The following is a 21,978-nucleotide window of genomic DNA, read 5'->3' on the forward strand; positions in this document are numbered from 1 at the left end:
TTTATTGTCCAGTAGACAGTAGAAATTTGTCCACTGGTAGAGATTTTGCTATACCATTTATAGCAGCAGATAGTCTATATTTATACATATATCAGTGGAACTTAGAGACAAAAAACTCGTTTTTTTATTTTTTATTATTTATTAATTTGGTTGGTTGGTTGGTTGGTTGGTTGGTTGGTTGGTTGGTTGGTTGGTTGGATGGATGGATGGATGGATGGATGGATGGATGGATGGATGGATGGATGGATGGATGGATGGATGGATGGATGGATGGATGGATGGAAAGATGGATGGATGGATGGAAAGATGGATGGAAAGATGGATGGAGACAGACAGATTCAAACCAAAAATCATTCAGACACCAGATATAATTTTGTGTATTTTTTTCACTAGTGGATGCTAGACACTATAGTTAATTTATGTAAGTGAGGATAGCTAAATAAAGTAAACTGTGACATTATACACACAAATTCTTCATAGAGTGGACTACCAGTAAAATACTGCTAATGCTAATGCGACCTTTTCACAACACAGACTGAACAAAATTAAGCATTGCTTGGTAATTGGTTGAGCTAAATTGGTATTATCTAATTGTGTACTTAAATTTAACAGCTGACAGATATTCAACCTAATTCATTTGTGAGACAGTCTAACAGAAGGATGGCCAAAACCAGTGAAATATCAATAATCATATTTGATAAGTCAGAGTTCTTCTTGTCATATTTTATTACCATTTTCTCAACTATAGCGAATAAACTGTGATAATGTGAGAAATGTTGAAGGTGCCTGAATAAATTTTGGTCTGACTGTAGATAGACAGACAGACGGACGGACGGAAAGATGAGGCTATTTTGTCTGCATGCTACAAAATCCACATGACAAAGCCAATTTTTTGCCATCGAGCTGTTCGAGAATACCGACAAATTAGTAGAAGACAGCAATTTCAAGTTTTAATTGGTTTGGCCAAGACTGAAAATGCCACTGCAGAGATCCATTCTAGTAACTAAACCAAAAGCAGGATTATCAGAGTGTGAAAGTTAGCATAGATTTCTGAAGCTCTCACCTGCAGTAGACTCCTCATCTCATTTTTAATCTGCCCCAGATCCTGCAGCATCTGATTGGCTCTTTGCACGGCCGAGCTGGACGACGCCACATGTGTATGTTCTCCTTGGTTCTCCTGTTCGTTCTGTGGATTCATGAAAGCTGGTTCTTCTGGTTGTGCACTTCTAGTAAGAGCAGCAGATGCTTTAGGTGGCGTCTGGCTTGTCCTGAGAAAAATAAAATGCACGAGGTGTCAAATTTCTTACATCAGGTGCAATCATGCAAGAAGCCAAATTACAGTATGTACCCTTTTCCAGTATACTATCCTTGATCAAACTAGCAATGCTTTAAATCAAAATTTCAATTTGCTTGTCCGATGTTAAAGCTGATAATACAATGAAATTAAATTTCAATTTCAATTTGAGAACTGACACAAGGTACGAAACGAACACTTGGACACCAGGCGATGGCGATCTCATGGATATCTCAAAATTCCAAATTTTTCAAACTATTAGTATTATTCAATGTACTGCACTGTGAATTACCATAAGTAGTTCAGCTGAAGGACACTGAGGTCATCCACCAGTGATGTTCACCTTATTCATCAGAGGATGAGCGCGCACCCTGAAACACTGCCGGAGGACGTCCGCTAATCCGCCCTATGCTCGCACTTCCCGCAGTCTGTCTGAACAGCTCAGCGTTTACACCACATTTCACACGAGCAGTATAAGGCGTAAAACCCGAATCACCTCAGATTGAAGCTGAAATATGTATTTATACTGGCACATCTGCGCGCTGTAATGAAGGGGCCTGAGGGCCCTCAGCTGAAGGGGTTCATCGGGTTCCAGCCAAGGGCTTTTAGTCTGGACTGTGTTCACAGTCTTAGGTTGCCAGTCAATCTAACGTTACAGCGAAGGCCATTTCTCCAACACTACAGTGCTTGTCTAATGTTGAGGCTATTAATCACCCGGAGACGGGTTCAGTTTGCCAAGATCATGCTAACCAATTTGAAATAATACAAGACACTTTTCAGGCAGATCACACCTACTTTCCTTGACATACTGGAAGCAAAAGAGGTATGCATTTAAACAGGATGTTAAAGTCTGGTGAAGGTTTGCAAATCTTGTGGGGTGAATTTCACCAAAGCATGCCAGTCACATTTCACCTCAGAATGTATGTATTTTATATAAATAAAACAATGCTTTTATATTTATGTCCGGAATTTTTGCATTGTGACATTATTTTTCGATTATTAAATGCATGTTCTCTATACAATTTTTTAATAATACAGTATTTAAATAATATATATATGGCACTCTTTGCACACCATGTGCCCTAAGAATATAAATTAATTATTTTAATTTATGGGTGACGTCACCTAGACATGTCCTTCAAAATTGTTAAGATTCAGGCCATGAAATTCTTCCCATCTGAAAAGGCAGGATCAGTGTTGGTCTGAGAGATAAATGTCGTCATGTGGGTTAATATGGGTTTCGTGTTTCTCTGATTGCTTTTTCCCACAGGTTGGCTCTTATCTCCTTGGACAGGCTTTTTTCTCTTTTTCGTTTTTTTAAGGATCCGTGTTCTCTTTTAAAGTCCCGGAGAGAATGGAAACCTGTCATGTGAGAATGCACACCGAGGAAAATAAAGTGCTGAGCTTGATTACTTTATTTAGAGAGAGAAGCTGGTGGCACAACAAAGAGGAGAAGAAAATTCAAACAAAGAGGAGACGACACAGAAATACAAAGCGTGATAAAAATGAAAAGGGACGAGCAGGAAACTGGAACAAGCAAGAAAATGAAATGAGATACAGAGAGACAAAGAGATAGCGAGGGAGGGACAGAAACTGCTTCCCAGAGCTGCCTTCAAAACAAAGGTCAGAGCTGACAGACAGACAGTGTCCAGTCTCAAGGGCCGGACACATGGTGTGCAAAGAGTGCCGTCCAACGGCAGCCTTTTCATACCATATTTCTGAGGCTTGCAGTACGAAATGGTTAATAAGCATCTACACGCTTGCTTTCATCAACACTCCGACGCACACAGTAACGTGTCTATTTACTCCACTTCACACACAGAGAGCCATTCATTCTGCCTGTGCACAAAGAACAGAAGGCAGAAGAATCTCAGGCAATTATGCATCGCAGGCACTGAGAGCGTGTTAGAGAAAACTGCAGGAAAGCAAGTTTAATCTTGCCATGTGCAATATATACAGGACCCTGAGATGCTATCGACTTTTTATTAATGGAATCATTTCCTTTATTCATAGATTTAAAGAGAATAAGAAACATTTGTGGTGCTTTTAACTTGCATAACGTGATGGATTTCAGACAGAAAATAAATAGCAGGAAATAATGTAGGGTGGTACATTATGTGTGCCATTATGAAAACATAATCAATAGGTGACACCTGTCATATCGTCGGGCGTAATAGTTACACATTTCGAATATTTCTCAACTTGAACATCGACTTTCTGTCAGCTGCAAGAGGAAAAGAGCGTTTTATCAACGTGTGCCACATTTTCGGTTTATCGTCTAGATAGACATCACCCAAGGTTTAACTTGATGAAACACCAAACCTTGGAGATTCACTCTTTCTGTGGACTTCTTTATCCAAAAGAACAAAGAACGAAAAAGAAGATGTGTTTTCCCCATCTGTCCAATCAGTATTTGAAATGATCAAATAGAATTTGACTGGATTACTAAGGCAAGCATTAATATTACTGTTGCTCATACATAGATTTGAACAAACCTGTAGTCTGAAGTGCAATACTTAAATGATATGATCCCTAAAACCGTGCGGCTTGTTCAGGAGAGCGATACGCCTTCAGATTTTCACTTGTTAAAAGATTTTTACCTGATAAAACAGAACAGCAAAGGTGGCGCTTGTGAAGTGGCATTTAGCTGTCTTTCCGATGCCTTTACACAATCTATATAGATATAATGTTGCTCAGAAGTGGCATAAATACATTTACACAGCAATTAGAACTGTATTCTTTGAAAATAGTGATTGAGGAGAGTTGGAGCTCTGGCTTTAATATATTAAAGGTGCATTACGTCTTTACACCAAATTCTGAGAAGGCACAAAGCATTTTTAACATAGCTGTGTAAAGATGTATTGAATGAGGGACCAGAGCCATATCTAATGACTAGAATATCATAGACACTTGTGCTAGTAAGCAAAAACCTAGCAACCGCCCATAATACCCTAGCAACCACACAGCAATGCACTGGAAAATATCCACAACACCTAGCATTGTGGTTGCGAGTTATACATAGGTGACACTCACAGAAAAATAATAATAAAATCTAAATACGAGCTCTGTCATATTCTGTGATTTTGCCTTCAGCATCGCGCTGTGTGAAATACAGACTGAACTGAATGTCAAAACATCCCACCGCTGTATGCCCTGATGATAGGGTAAAGGTAAAGGCGATTGCGGTGAAGTACAGGAGCCGTACATTCACGTTGTTTCCACACACATTCAGGATAATGTTTTTATCTGTCATGTGTATGTTGCTGTGTTTAGTAATTCTGAATGGATCCGTGTACTGTAGTAAATGCAGTCAAGTCAAGGCGTTTGGTTCAGGGTTTTTTGGCATCTCTATGTGGTCCTGTTCGGTATTGCAACTTCACTTGTCTAAAATGTAAACATAATAAACAGTATGAATTCTGAAAAGTAGTTTTTTTCTGTAAGGTTTTTTTTTATGTGTGCTTTGGTGTGCATACATTAATGAATTATATGCACTCCTTATATCATTTGGTTATTAGGTGTCCTTTTGGAGTCTCCAAGTGTCCTTTTTTAGGAAGGCATCTAAATTTACCTTGAAAAATTCTTGCAGAAAATACAGTTTTGTGAGAATCACCCTTCAATCTGATGGTTTACTTTGCTGGATATAGCAAATGATGACAAAATGAACACGTTAAACAAGATAAATGGTGTGTGCTTAATTAAACGATAAAGGTGCGATTTAAAATTGTAATCTAATGACAGCCCTAATAAATAAGTAAAAATAAATGATTCATTATTAATTAATTATTACAAATAAAATGCAATAATTCATTTTAAAATAAGAAAATAGAAATAAACATAAAATTGAAGTTTAAGAAAAATAAAATAAATGTAAAAATAAAAAGCACTAAAATCAAAAACACTGAGAGAAAAATAAGTGAGGAAAAGTGTAGCAGAGCCAGACAAACCAGATGTGAAACAACCAAACCAGGTCAGTCTCTAGCAGTCTATGAAATGTACAATGCAATAAAAACAAAACTTGATTTCAACCTGCACTCATCCTGAATTACTGACAGTGGACGCTTCCAAACATCACAAGTCTAGTAAATTGTCCTTAAATGATGGATATGATCCAGACGAAACATCCGAAATCTCTCAAGGTTAACCGTCTGATGTTGGAAAGCCTGTGTTAACTCGAGACAGTGTTGTGTTTGATCCACTGCTTGGCAACAGACGCACAACAGGCAGATGCATTAGACATCCGTCTCATCAGAGCAGCCTTTCTGTCCCCAGGTTTCATTTACTGACAGGAAGCCAGGGAAGGAAACAGGTGCTTTTTTTGTGCCTTTTAGGAGCTTTGCAATAAATAAACATGAAGGCGAGAGCAGTGCTGCATGGGGCGGCAGTTGTCCTGATGTATTCCACACAGCACACTTCCCTCAATCAGCCTTAAGATGCCACAAAAGGAGCTAATCCATTTGAAGAGGAAGATGTCGGGCTTTTTGATCTCGCTCAAATTGATTAGGGTGTAGATACGGAAAGGCAGGGAAGGAGAACGCCCTGCTAGAGGTCACGCGATGCTAATGTCTCCTTCAACGAACAGCGCGGATATTTCTGAGCTACAAACTGTGGCGTTTAATGAGTGCACGTGTTTATGTCGAGGATTCATTCTAAAAATGTGCACGGATGTCCTTTTGATGCACTGCCAGATGGAATATGGATTTCTTTTTCTCCTGTCATAGTCATTTGAGGGTTGTTTGTGTGCCAATATGAAAACATAATCAATAGGTGACACCTGTCATATCGTCGGGCGTAATAGTTACACATTTTGAATATTTCTCAACTTGAACATCGACTTTCTGTCAGCTCCAAGAGGAAAAGTGCGTTTTATCAACGTGTGCCACATTTTCGGTTTATCGTCTAGATAAACATCACCCAAGGTTTAACTTGATGAAACACCAAACCTCAAGCTTGGAGATTCACTCTTTCTGTGGACTTCATTATCCAAAAGAACAAAGAACGAAAAGGAAGAAGTGATTTCCCCATCTGTTCAATCAGAGCACTCTGTATCTGGCTTCATTTGTCTGTCACAGCAGATCTGGAGCAGGAACGAAAGGGGAAAAACCGCTTTCTGAATAGGTGAAAGGAGATGGGAAAGCAGAGGGTGGAGGAAGGGCGAGGTTTCCCACTGATCTCACCTCAATTACTCAGGAAAAGGCAACAGTGGGATGCAGTAATGTGGAGGGAGGAAACAGTGTGAGCTTCAAACGTGTGGTCTGGTGAAGAGATATCATTTGTGTGAGGAAGAGTGAAATGTCAGGGGCATTTGGGTTATTCACTGTGCCGAGGTGCACCTCATGCAGAGCGAGGGAGACCTGGGTAACAAAAAACCAGCAGGGTTTCTGACTGCTGACTATATTTGTAAAGGTGACCGCGCACTGTTTCAATGACAGACATAATCGTTATTTAACAAAACAGCCAATTAAACACAACTTTCCACACCAAGACTATACTTACGCTTAAAGGGTTAGTTCACTTAAAAATGAAAAATTCTGTCAGTAATTACTCACCCTCATGTTGTTCCATCTCCGTAAGACTTTCGTTCATCTTCGGAACACAAATTTAGATATTTTTGATTAAATCTGAGAGCTGGCTCACCCCTTCATAGGCTTCTCTGTAATTGAAACTTGCCAGCCTATATGCACATAACACTATACCCACTGAAAAATTTGTATTAGTATGGTAGTATGCATCCAAACCCAAAGTCTAGAAGAGGAATACTATATCCACATAAGTGTATTCACAAACTGCATACTGCAAAAATAGTATGAGAAACATCCAAACCCACATAATTTAGAAGAGTATATTCAAGACTATCCATATTCACATGACTATACATAACACAAAAATAGTACTAGTAGTATGCATTCAAAACAATATAGTCTAGAAGAGGAAGACAATATCTTAAGAGTATCCATATCCATATATTGGTTCGGAATGCATAATACTACTATACTACTCATACTATTTTGCAGTATATAGACTGTGTACTGCATACAATATTTGTATGGTTTTCAGGACGCTACTAGAGCACACGTATCCAAAGCGATGAATGAACTACAAGCAATGTCAATTAACCCTTGTATGGTGTTCGGGTCTGTTGGACCCGTTTTCATTTTTTATCAAAAGAAAAAAGATACAATTAATTATTTTTTTCAAACTGAGACTCATTGGCCTTGGCTCATTTTCTGTGAGGAATATATATCAGAACACATTTTCAATGAAAACACACTGTACACCCCCCCTACACATTTATATTACACACAGGATGTTCGGGTCCACTGGACCCGGGGCTAATAAAAGTGTGGAAATTGTAGGTCCTTTGTATGTACCTTTACTCTGTCCTCCTCCTGTCAGGGCCTGCTGTTAGTGTGTGTATGTTCTTGTATATGGTTTATGAGGACACAAATGTGTATAATGACATGGGTATTACAACGTAAACATGGTTTATGACGACATCTGTGTCCTCATACTAAAACATACTAAATGGTGTTTTTTGAAATTCAAAAAATGGCAAAAGTTTTCTGTGATTGGTAGGTTTAGTGGTAGGGTTAGTGTAGGGGGATAGATTATACAGTTTGTACATTAGAAAAACCATTATGCCTATGGAGAGTGACCGTACACCACATATCCAAGTGAGTGTGTGTGTGTGTGCATGTGTATGTGTGTGTGGGTGTGTGTTTTGTGTGTGTGTTGTGGGCATGTGTGTTGTGGGTGTGTGTATGTGTGTGCGTGCGTGTGAGAGAGTGATTGTGTGTAAGTGTGAAAGAGTGCAAGAGTGAGTTTTGTGTTTCTACTCCTGCCATTCCCACACGAGGTTGCAATTCTTAAATGTGATCTAACAAAGGTAAAGAGAAAATATAACCATATATGCTGTTCATATTGCTTGTAATTGGGATGAAGTAAACATCTGTTGAGTATTTTAACATAACATTTTTGATTGTGTTGAATTAAAAACCCAAAAATGCAGCGGGTCCACCAGACCCACGAACAGTGGCTGAGTAACAAAAATATGAACACCACACAAGGGTTAATATCAATCTAAAAATTTAAACATTTCCTTCTTGATTCATTATTGACACATTAAAGTTATTTTAAGCCAAAAGAAAAGAAAACAGATGCATATTAATTTCCAGACCCACACGGTGAATAAATGTCACAATGAGGTCATGTGACAAAAAAGTAGCATAAAAGCTTGAAACATTAATCGCTAGTATTATTTTCTGAACAGTGTAGATACAATTGGTATGCAGCAGAACTAAGCTTATGTATTTGTCTCTAATAAACGTAAAGCTGTTACAGAAACACACACACACACATACAAACAAACAAACTACAGATAATTGTGGTTTAGAAGGGAACCATTGCCTCTTACAAAAATCCACACAAGCATTCGAGCAACAGCACACGACTGTTTTTCTGTGCTGTACATTAGGCAACCGGACCCATCATCCATCATGCCGACCAACGTCTGCGCAGCTGCTGGGTAAATCCCCACTCATCTAAATGTCATCTCACACACACAGACCCGAGCATCGGCGGCTCTCTCCACCAGACCAGCCGCAACAGATGTGGCCTCGGCCCTTGCTATTTAAATCCGGCCACCTGATGCCAGAGGCTGCGAAGTGAAGCTCTGGCGGCACAGCATGGGTGAGCGCGGCTCCTTCGCACACATTCATCATGATTTGCACAGGGTGCCCTGCTTCCTTTAACACTCTTCATCATATCCGATTTTCAGATGATTATGTTTTCAGATCGAGAATGAAGAGTAAATGTGCTCTGTAATAGAGGCGCTGGATGAGGATACTATCAAATTATTACAGATGTTATTTTAAAATCTTACTATGCTAATCTTTATTAGGGCTGACACTTCAAATTAATTATAATAATATTCTGATTAATGAATTGCATATGTCAATATTTATTGAGAAAAACATCCAATTGAAGATAATGCTAAGATATTACATTATGGATGTTGGTAAGCTTGGATTTATGCTTTTAATTAAAATGTCTATTCACTAAATTAATAGGTTTAACTGACAGCCCTAATATATACAGTCAAACCAAAATATATTATTTTTTTACTAGTGGGTGCAGGACACTATAGTTCATTTATGTAAGTGAGGATAGCAAAATAAAATAAACTGTGACATATTATAAAAAAAAATTCTATAATATTCTTATTCCAAAAATTCTTAATATAGTAAAATGTATACAAATTTGGGACCAAAAATTATTCAGACACTTTGACCTGACCATGTTTTGCTTAAGTGTTTTTTTTTTTCTTTAATTGCTAATGCGAACTTTTTACAACACAGACTGAACAAAATTAAGCATTGCTTGGTAATTGGTTGAGCTAAATTGGTATTATCTAATTGTGTACTTAAATTTAACAGCTGACAGATATTCAACCTAATTCATTTGTGAGACAGTCTCAGAAGGATGGCCAAAACCGGTGAAGTATCAATAATCATATTTGATAAGTCAGAGTTCTTCTTGTCATATTTTATTACCATTTTCTCAACTATAGCGAATAAACTGTAATAATGTGAGAAATGTTGAAGGTGCCTGAATAAATTCTGGTTTGACTGTATATTCTGCTATAATGGGAAACACTGAGGGTTAAAGACCTGACCGGTACATTGCGTCCAGCTCACTGTCAACTTCCATTGCGCAAAAGTAGATGAAATGGGATATTCCGAATGGATATTTATTTCCTCTCCTCCACAGATAGTAAAGGAAATCTTAGAAGAAACCTAGAAATGTAATTTAAAAGCAATTTTACAGGACAGAACACAGTTGGGCCTGAAGGAGAGAACCAGAGATGAGGACAGTGCTGAATGCGACACCAGAATGATGAAACTCTCCTCTTACAATCCCTTAAGGTTTCCGTCACACTGTGGGCCCATAACTTACGTTTTCATGTTCTTCCAGAACAGACATTTTAACTTAGGCTGTTATACAACGTCTAAAGCCGAAATCCTAGGCAGCAGTGCACATATGTTCCAAAGAAAAATAAATTACAACACATTTTCCATAAAATAAAGTACTAAAAAGTACAGTACTGTACAAAGGTTTGGGGTCGGTAAGTCTTTTATGTTCACCAAGGCTTAATCAAAAATACAAGCATTATTTTTAAATATTATTACAATTTAAATAACCTAATTTCTATTTTTATATATTTTAAAACATAATTTATTCCTATGATGGCTCTAATGAAATCAACTGTGTGCAGTTTTTTAAAGGCGAGCTAGATGTGTGAAATGACTCTTTATTTGTAATGATAATATGTAAAAAGACACTTGCCTGTACTAAACAAATAACGCTAAATGATAAACTTGACTAACGTTTTAAATCAGACATTTACGAGGCTCTATTACAGATGCTGCTATATTAGGTAGACTAACTACGCAAGCACCAGTGTGTAATACAAAGACAAATGACAGAGAGTAAAAGTAACACGAGGGCCATTCAAAGCCAAGCAAACAGAAGGTTCAACAAATGGTTGTGTGGGATATTTAATGGCAAGAGTCTTCATGTGCAAATATAGTCCCTTCTCTCCAGTGTAATGTCAAGGCGGGGTGGATACCATGACATTTCTACGGGATCAAGGTCATTGCAGGGGCTCCTTGCTGGTGCAGGGAGGGGTTGTCTTTCAGAAGTGGGTGACATTTAGACTGGAGTCCACTAATGTGGTGAAACTCCCCCTGGAAAAGGTCCGGCTACAGCAGGGAGAGAAGGAGAGAACACACACGCAGTCTACTGAACACAAACATCATTCGTGAACACACAACAAGTCATATTTGCACAGTAAAATGTTCTAAAAAATGTTGCATTGACAACCAAACATATGCAGAGTAATAAAATGGACATTTATTTTCCAGTGAAAGAACTAAAACCCTTTATGAAGTGTCCTTTCACAAGGCTGTTGAAGGGTTAGTTTACCCAAAAATGGAAATTCTGTCATCAATTATTCACCCTCATGTCGTTCCAAACCCGTTAAGACTTTTGTTCATCTTCGGAACACAGAAGAAGATCTTTTTGATGAAATCTGAGAGCTTTCTGTCCCTCTATTGACAGCCAACGCAACTACCAATTTCAAGCCCTAGAAAGGTAGTAAAGACATCATTAAAGTAATCCATGTGACTCCAGTAGTTTAATCTAAATTTTCTGAAGCGAAATTAGTGTTTTGTTTGAGCAAAAAAAAATTTACCACTTGATTACAAAATATGAATATCCAACACGTTTATGCAACAACGTCTGTGGGCCGAGGGCCGTGGGAGAACGGCGCGAAGCTGGTGGCGTGATTGATGATGAGCGACACCTGCACGACGCACCGGTCTATTCTGACACCTTTCAATCAGAACCAGCATTAACTTCTTGAGCAATTTGAGCTACAGTAGCTCTTCTGTTGGATCGGACCACACGGGCCAGCCTTCGCTCCCCACATGCATCAATGAGCCTTGGCCGCCCATGAACCTGTCGCCGGTTTACCACTGTTCCTTCCTTGGACCACTTTTGATAGATACTGACAACTGCAGACTGGGAACACCCCACAAGAGCTGCAGTTTTGGAGATGCGTCTAGCCATCACAATTTGGCCCTTGTCAAACTCGCTCAAATCCTCACGCTTGCCCATTTTTTCCTGCTTCTAACACATCAACTTTGAGGACAAAATGTTCACTTGCTGCCTAAAGCCGGGTGCACACTGTACGATCGTGGCGACGAATTTGGCCATCTAAAACAAATTTTGCAAATCCTAAAAGTCTCTGATCCTAGGCTAAAATCTGAAGTCTTTGATCGTTAGTTTGACATGCTCACCGACAGCCAATTCATGCCCCTTCGATCAAATTTTACCTTTTATATCCGACGATTTGACTCACAGTCCTGCAGTGTGACTTCTCCAACGACGACCGTCAAATTGTCTTCGTTTTTCAAGACAAGCCATGACCAAAATGAACGTTAGAGATTTCTTTGTAGCCACCATTTCAATCCCGCGTATAATGCAGCTCACTGTGAACGTAAGTGTCATTGATTGATGATGTAAAACTTCGGACGAATTTTCTTGTGCGTGTCCATTTTTAACGCGTTTCTGTCGTACAGTCTGACATTAATGACAACTGAGATCCGACAGTGTGAAATGGCTTACAGTGACGATCATGTCCGTACAGTCTGACAAGGAACAATCGTAAAGGACTATAATAAATCGCAGAGTGCACCCAGCTTAAAATTTCCCACCCACTAACAGGTGCCGTGATAAAGAGATAATCAATGTTATTCACTTCACCTGTCAGTGGTCATAATGTTATGCCTGATCGGTATAAATTGAGGGGAACTGAATAAAATAGCTTAACAATAAGGCATCAAAAAATATAAATAAATAAATACTGAGCGACCACCAAAAATACCTTGAGCACCTTATTGTTAAAAACATACACTAGAAACACACTAAAAGACAAATGATTGCACTAGCACAAAAGGTACCGCAATAACACCTGTGCGTGTGATAACAAATACAGCAATATTTATGTGCTCTAGGAGGGGGCAAGAATCTGATTGTACGTCCACAGACACAGTGCGCTCGACTGCATGTGAATGACTCCAGAGAAACGTGAGGGCTGGAACAGAACAAAGATATGCAGCCGCATTAGTATTCCGCTCACTGGCCTGCGTCCTGCCGGCCTTCCCAGCATTCTCCTCAGCGAACACATACGCTTGTTATTAAACTACATCCGCCCATCCAAACCATGCTTCCTCATTAATATTTATCTCACTTAATACAAAGCTCATGCATTTTTTGATTAACGTAAAGGTCTTTTTTCCCAAATAACAACCAGGGGCATGTGTGCAGGGTTCATGCATATTAATGCAAGCACATACATATGCGTGTGTTTGTGTGGTGTGTTTGTTCTGGTGGCTGTCACTCTGTCAAGCCGTCCATCACTGCATACTGGCCTGCTGCTGACACACCACAGCGACTGCAGGGCTGATGTATGAGCACTGGGAATGGACACATGCAAGTCCATACTAAGAAAAAAACTGATATTGTTGGTTTAAGTCAAATAAGAAAGCTAATATAGTGATTAAAATCATCAAACACCCATAAAGTAACAGAATAGTGATAATGTTACTGCATACTGTGCAAAATGTAGGGTGGATTCAAGTAAATTTGTAACTGAGATGCCAGTTTATCTAAATTCATCCTACTTTTTTACTAATTTTAGAAGTAATATGCGAAACAGTATGCAATGGCAGACGTTTTAAAGAGTAGTATGCTACACTGTCACATGGTCTAACTACATTGCATGATTAATTTCAGCCAAGTGGTGGACCAAGTGGTGGATTTTAATCCAATTCCTTTGGGAAATCCATGCATGAAATTTGCATACTAAGCACTTTATACACTACTGTTCAAAAGTTCAAGGTCAGTAAGATTTAATTTTTTTATTTATTTTTTTAAAGAAATTAATACTTTCAGCAATGATGCATTAAATTGATTAAGTGACAGTAAAGATTATTATAATGTTACAGAAGGCTTCTATTTCAAATAAATGGTGATCTTTTGAACTTTATATTAATCAATGAATTATGCAAATAGTGCATCACGGATTCCACACAAATACTAAGCAGCACAACTTTTTTCATCATTGATGATGATGATAATAATAATAAATGTTTCTTGAGCAGCAAATCATCATATTAGAATAATTTCTGAAGGATCATGTAACACTGAAGACTGGAGTAATGATGCTGAAGATTCAGCTTTGACATTACAGGAATAAATAGTACTTTCCAATATGTTCAAATAGAAAATATTTAACAGACTGTTCAGAGAAAGAATGGAAGAACAACATGTTCTAGAGAGACAAAGTTACTGAAACAACACGAGAGAGAGTAAAGGCGGTGTCACAATGGAATTTCACTGTCGAAATAGTGTGAATTCAATAGAAAGATTTTGTATAGGGTCCAAAACCCTTTACACCTTTAAAACACAAAGAAACAAAAATGAAGAACAGAGTTTGATCTTTCTTTTTTAATGTGAGGGAACCTGTTCACTAAATGGAAGACAGGTTGTTTTTGTATAAAGCCGTCTGCTGAGGAAACCAACCAACTGAATCTGACTGCGATGATTCATTCTCGTCTATCCCCTATAATTCTGCCTGTTGGCCTTTGTATTTTTTCTCATCATCTCAGCCGCTCTCCCTCACTGTAGTAGACAAACCCCCAACACACCCACATCCGTATGATCTCTCGTCTCAGCAAGGGGGATGCGATTCGCCTTGTATTAACATACTTGGGCACGGGGGCGGCAGAGCCATTACCTAGCAACAGAGCCAGCTGTGATTGGCTGGTTCCATCAGACGTTAAAGGGGGTTTGGTTGGGGCTGAAATAGAAGGTTATTTTCTGCCCGTGTCATCTCTGTTCGTCACATTGGAATGACACGCTAAGGGGCTCCTCCCCCCCACGGCCTGCCCCATTGACGGAAAGGGCAACAGACCGAAACGTCTCCCAGCAGCACTAAATACGGCACCCACGGCAGTCAGACGCCCCACGTCAAAAAGAGCGCAGCACTCAGGAAAATATGATGTTACATCACACGCAGTCTTCACTATGTCAGATGAAATTTGGAGCGAATGCTTGCAGCAGACAGGGAGTGACAACGAGGAATCTCATTACATTTTTTTTGTTACTGTGATAGTCAATTCCGACACCAAATTAATGCAGAGTAACTGATATCTACGGGACATAAACGGTAGGGGGAGCTTAAGTAAAAACCATTTTGACCCTAAAGTGGTCCATTTTCCTTTTGTTAAACTGGACACAGCAACGTAATGTGTTTATGTACAGTGAGTTGGTCTTGTACCATCCTGAAGTGACTTATTTTGCAATTATGACTGGCTAACTGTACATTGTGCTGTTTATTACATGCATTCATACCAAATGAATGGACATTAAAGGGATTGTGCACGTAAAAATTAATTATGGCTTTCTTCAGCGGAACACAAAAGATTATTTTTCTTGAAGGATCTAAAGAACACTGGACCCCATTGACTTTCATTGTATTATATTGTAAAAAAAAAAAACTAAACAGAAAATGAAATATCTTTTGTGTTACACATAAGAAAAGGTCATACAAGTTTGGAACCACATGAATAAATTATGCCAGATTTAAAACTATGTATTTAAGTTAAAGTTTTGTGAGAATAAATATAATTGTTTATCAGGCAATTGTTTGCCTGGGAAAACTTTCAGTTACCCAGTATAGCGGTCAATTTACACTATTTAATGCATCCTTGCTATATCTTAAAATATTGATTTCTTTCAAAAAATATAACATCTTTCTGACCTCAAACTTTTGAACAGTAGTATACAAAACATGTGACTGCTGAGGGCCAATCAGAATGGATTATTCTAGACAGCCATGTAAAATGATAATAACTTTGCCCGTTTAAACGTGCAAAGCCATGGGCCGTATTCCAATTTGCATAGTTTTACTATGACCTAAAAGTATGTAGAGTGAATACAGGTAAATTGGGACAGTTAAAGTCCTAAACTAGTATGAGATGACATTGATGAAGCCATTGGGATCATACACTCATCTAAAGGATTATTAGGAACACCTGTTCAATTTTTCATTAATGCAATTATCTAATCAACCAATCACATGGCAGTTGCTTCAATGCATTTAGGGGTGTGGTCCTGGTCAAGACAATCTCCTGAACTCCAAACTGAATGTCAGAATGGGAAAGAAAGGTGATTTAAGCAATTTTGAGCGTGGCATGGTTGTTGGTGCCAGACGGGCCGGTCTGAGTATTTCACAATCTGCTCAGTTACTGGGATTTTCACACACAACCATTTCTAGGGTTTACAAAGAATGGTGTGAAAAGGGAAAAACATCCAGTATGCGGCAGTCCTGTGGGTGAAAATGCCTTGTTGATGCTAGAGGTCAGAGGAGAATGGGCCGACTGATTCAAGCTGATAGAAGAGCAACTTTGACTGAAATAACCACTCGTTACAACCGAGGTATGCAGCAAAGCATTTGTGAAGCCACAACACGCACAACCTTGAGGCGGATGGGCTACAACAGCAGAAAACCTCACCGGGTACCACTCATCTCCACTACAAATAGGAAAAAGAGGCTACAATTTGCACAAGCTCACCAAAATTGGACAGTTGAAGATTGGAAAAATGTTGCCTGGTCTGATGAGTCTCGATTTCTGTTGAGACATTCAGATGGTAGAGTCAGAATTTGGCGTAAACAGAATGAGAACATGGATCCATCATGCCTTGTTACCACTGTGCAGGCTGGTGGTGGTGGTGTAATGGTGTGGGGGATGTTTTCTTGGCACACTTTAGGCCCCTTAGTGCCAATTGGGCATCGTTTAAATGCCACGGCCTACCTGAGCATTGTTTCTGACCATGTCCATCCCTTTATGACCACCATGTACCCATCCTCTGATGGCTACTTCCAGCAGGATAATGCACCATGTCACAAAGCTCGAATCATTTCAAATTGGTTTCTTGAACATGACAATGAGTTCACTGTACTAAAATGGCCCCCACAGTCACCAGATCTCAACCCAATAGAGCATCTTTGGGATGTGGTGGAACGGGAGCTTCGTGCCCTGGATGTGCATCCCACAAATCTCCATCAAATGCAAGATGCTATCCTATCAATATGGGTCAACATTTCTAAAGAATGCTTTTAGCACCTTGTTGAATCAATGCCACATAGAATTAAGGCAGTTCTGAAGGCGAAAGGGGGTCAAACACAGTATTAGTATGATGTTCCTAATAATCCTTTAGGTGAGTGTATTTTAAAAACAACACCAAAGACAAACTATCAGAAGATGTCCGATTCACCTAGCTCATTTACATAGTTTGGCCCATTCACATAGCTTTAAAGGGATAGGCTAGTTCACCCAAAAATGAAAATTCATTTACTCACCCTCATGTCTTTCCAAACCTGTATTTGACTGTTTTCTGAGAAGACAAAAGAATATTATTATATTTTTGCCTATACAATGAAAGTCAATGGGGTCCAATATTGTTTTTAGCCATAACAATCTTCTTTGATTTTTGCAGAAGAGAGTAAGTCATACAGGTTTGGAAAAACATGAGGGTGAGTAAATGATGAAAGAGTTTTCATTTTTGGGTGAACTACCACTTTAGGTATGTAATAAGACTATATACCAGTATTTGAATGAACTACAACATCATATAATTCTTGATACCACAGTTGCATTTAACCACAGATACTGTCAGCAACAGTGTTATTTATTAATATGCAAGTTCATATGTTAGTATGTTAAATTTTAGATACAAACATTTAAAATCTGCTCTTAAAATTTTGATGTAGTGCTCAAGGAATAATGTGCTACAGAAGCCAAGGATGTAAATTTCAGAAAAATAGTACCTAGGCACCTCAGTTATTACTATTTTCAAAGTACCTTGACTTGGGGTGCACTAATCAACATTTTGCATACTACTTAGTCTGGCTAGCATGCAAATTTGGGATCCAGCTACTGGCGTTCAAGGCGATTGGCTTGAGCTGGGGTGGAATATAAAATGGACAGCTGATATATGAATATTAAACAAAGACATTAGCATACAGCAGGAAATATGAAGTCCTTTAAACAGAACAAATTTAATGTTAACATTTACCACAAGTACCCTGGTGTACGAGTTGGCTCCTTAGACCTACTTCCTGCAGAACTGGAGCGTTTCGCTCAATTATGAGGCTGGTGTACGACCATAACAGCAGCGACAGCTGCAGCAGAGGGAGTGAGTGACGTATGATTAATATCCAGAGCCATGGACAGTAAATGTAAGAAAAACAAGCCACGAGTGCAAATGGAGAGTGCACTTCATAAATATGCACTACACTCTGGTATAAATCTGACAGCATGAAGGAAATACAGCGGGGACCTGAGAGACCGAATCGGTCCGTTGAGGCTGAGAGAGGAGCTCGGTGAGCTGGGGTTTCATTAATCACCGTGAAGGAACAGGGAGTTTGGGCGGCACTGCTCCTCTACAGCTCAACATCTGTGCCAGGACTGGCGGCTGCCATTAGCAAACAGGCTGCAATACATTAGACTCGCTGTCTGCCGTAGTCAGCGCAGGTAATGAGTTTTAAAAGTGGGCCTTCGGAGTATTTGCAGTTTAAGTCAAGCACAATACACTCTTAAAAATAAAGGTTTATTCTTTAACAATGGTTCCATGAAGAACATTTACCATCTTTCCAACACACAACAGTGTGTTCTTTAAAGGCCAGTTCACACTGCACAGACAAACACCAACAAACGTGTTTGTTGGGTTTTGTCGGATCAGTGTGTTACCCCTGTTGGCGTTGGTCAGGGTTTGTTTTCACCCGACTGAACATGTTCAGTCAGTGTTTGTCGGCAGTGTGAACGACAGTTCTTTTTCATAAAATTCTAAATCCAACAGCCAACTTGTTTGTTGGCGTTTGTCTGTGCACTGTGAACTGGCCTTAAAGTGCTAACGGTTCTTCAGATTATTAAAATGTTCTTCATAGTAAGTTTCTTTTAAGAACTGTTCACTGAAAGGCTCTTATGGGAACCAAATATGGTTCTTTTACAGCATATTTGGAACCTTTATTTTAAAGAGTGTACTTCCATAATTTGATGCATTTACAAGCAAACAAGCAAAACAAGATTTTCAAAGAAGAAAAAAGAAGGGATTTTTATGAATCCATTGGGAATGTGAACAGTGCACCACAATGGAGGGAAAGGCAAAAAACTGATTGATGATGTTGGGTAAAAACTAAAGTTGTTTTGAAGGCAATGATATAAAACAAAAACCAAGCGGCGTCCAATTTTGCACAATTAAACAAGGAATGTGTGTTACGGAAGTAAATATGATAAATTTTGATTTTATGTTGGTGCCATTTAAGGAGGTGAACTTGAAGGGAACTGTTTTGTTCATGTGAACCAGTAATCAATAAAGAGGCGTATTGGTGGTGCCTGTGTTTCAGAGATATGTAGGAAATATTGATGCGATGTGACTTCTTTTGACGCTGATTTAGATGAAGAAAAAAGGGATGAGATAGTACAGTCAATAAGCTATTCAACAGCTCAAAACAAGTAGAATGCAATTATCACTGAACAAAAAAACAGATCCATGATGCAACATGCAATACCACATACTAACCAGCAGGAGTCCTCCTGACTATAGTGGATCCAGCAAAAGCGTGTGAATGAGCAAATCACAACCTTTAAAAAAGACGACGCAGGCGTTCAAGGGTGTGAATGAAGCACTATGATTTAAAACCACACTAGCTATGACTCATCCTCACTCTGAACTCCCTCGGTGGATATTATATATATCTGATTATTGTGCAGAAAACATGGGAACACAAGGTTGATTTAGCCACTGGCTAAGATTCAGTAATGGGTTTTAAATTTGAGAAAAGCTGGACAATGTTTTCTGGGAAGCTGTAAAATGCTGAGGATACAAAGAGGAAAAAAGGAAAGCTGGAAAGATTGTACTCTTAGGCCCACATTTCAGCGAGATTTCAAACTTGAACAAAAAAATGTGCCATGGAATGTGAATAAGTACAACCAAACCGCCAGAATTCACCCCAGGCTAGTGGGACGTCGGACTCCTGGAGCGGCTCTGGTTCTGATTACCAGAAATGTGAACGGGTCGGACAGTTGAAACAAAAGAAGTTTGGCTCCAGAACAAAAACAAAATCATGATGAGAAGCGAGATATATGATGGATAGCAGAGAGACAGCCAAAACCAGTGAGAAAACAAGAGTGAGAGATAGACGCTGACCATAAATTAACCTTCACAGTCAGATGGCTGTAAAATATACACATAAAACGTTCACTTTACAAAGTCAAGGGCATTATTTTTCATCACACCTACGGTGCTACTAAAATCATTGGCGTGGAAAAAACAGCTACTTCATGAAACTTTTTGAAATTTGGAAAAAAATGTTATTTTAACTCTAATCTTATGTCTAAAGGTCCATTCACACCAAGAACGATAACTATAATGATAGCTATATCAGCGTCCACACCAATGCACGATATTGTTCTGTTTATTCTAAGCAGAGTGAAATATTGTAAATGCTTTTCATCACGCTATGTAATTTTACAGTAACATACTGTCAAATGTATGGTCTTTTTAAGTAAAAATGACGAAAAACATAAAATCGGTGAAAAAAAGACATTCCTAAAAGTCTATACACAAGTATTGACCATGTTTTATGTTTATGATTTATCATGTAGCTTTCTTTTTAACCTCTTTGTTGTTGTGGTTATCAGTATATTTTAAGGGAAAAATCTGATTTTGAATTCTAGTTAGCTAACATTACATTCATTAATCAAATATACAGTTATAAGTTGTACACAGCTACTGATTTGCCACCCCATAATACCTGAAACATTTCCACCACATCTCATTTCTGGCAACCACAGCTGCTGTTTTTATCCGTAAATCTAGCAGGATATTTTTCACAGTGCACCTCTTCTGCCAAATGCCACATGATTTCAGGTCTGTAGCACAAACGGTGGACGACAAATTGGACGTCGAAGTGTATTACTTACGGTTAAGTACTAAACTACTGACTTCTACTGCAGCTGTCCACATGCAAAAATGCCACAAAATCTCTTCTACACTGCAGGAAACTGTACGTTCCCATGGACCGCAGGGCATTCAGAAGGGCTCTGAGAAGAGGAAAAGAAAAGAAAAAAAAACAGGATATCTGGAGACTAAAAAGACCTAGACTTTACAACCAACCACCATCACCCCAGGTCTGCTTCTCCATGGTAACAGGCGTTTTCTCTCACCCCCGCCTGCCTCTTTTAGCGGGGCTCTCCAGATTGGCACGCAACAGTTCATGACAGACACAGCAGCTGATAGCTGGCCGTGCCTTCTCTTGCCGTAGAGGAGGTGGGGAGAGTCACCGTGTCTGCTGATTAGTAATCAGAACACAGACTCGCTCTGAATCCTGGGGGTTGAAAACTGAATTATACATTGCCACTGCCAATCAGACCATGCACTCCTTCATTGGCATTCTATTTAAAGAATCTCCATCTCCTAATCACACTGAAGACATGAAGAGCCACGCAATCTAATGCCATGCCAGACTACAGTGCACCACACACGGCATTTGCGGGAAATGTCAAAGACGGTGCCAATCACGGTTTGGTAATATTACTCCACTAAAGGCACTGGAGAATATGAAAATGGTGCAAAGCTAAGTGCAAGCATCACTGTTACTATTTTATACTTGGGGATTATTTTATACTTAAGGATTTGAGTGAAACTATTACATTTTGGAGCCTACCTCATCCATTTAAATACAACACCTGTTATTCCAAAATTAACAAACAACAAATCCACACAACATTAATCAATGGTAAAATTTAGATCCTAGACCAGGGGTCGCCAACATTGGCACGTGGAGGGATAATCACTGGAGACAGTGCATTTCAGTTAAATAAAGTCCTTCGAACTTGCATAAGGATGTTCATTATGAGGTAATCATTCCTCATAGTCACATAGCCTGTTTTATTAAGTTAGGAGTTGTAAATACTAAATAAAGTGTGAGATTTTAACCTGTGCTAATGTGCAGATCTGACAATTCACTCACACGACCGCAAACCAACAAAACTAAC

At 39.0% G+C, this 21,978-nt stretch overlaps 1 protein-coding gene across 2 annotated transcripts in view; it reads right to left on the reverse strand.

Moving 5' to 3' along the window:
• Window positions 1–21,978, reverse strand: part of kiaa0586 (KIAA0586 ortholog) — a 123,880-nt gene that overhangs the window by 77,103 nt on the left and 24,799 nt on the right. For both annotated transcript variants that reach the window (XM_079853950.1, XM_079853949.1), the window contains one exon: window positions 1,064–1,268. In XM_079853950.1, the coding sequence (XP_079710076.1) occupies window positions 1,064–1,268 (205 nt within the window). The remainder of the gene's footprint in view (window positions 1–1,063; window positions 1,269–21,978) is intronic.

Source organism: Squalius cephalus (assembly GCF_949319135.1).
Source record: "Squalius cephalus genome assembly, chromosome: 20".
NCBI lineage: Eukaryota > Metazoa > Chordata > Actinopteri > Cypriniformes > Leuciscidae > Squalius > Squalius cephalus.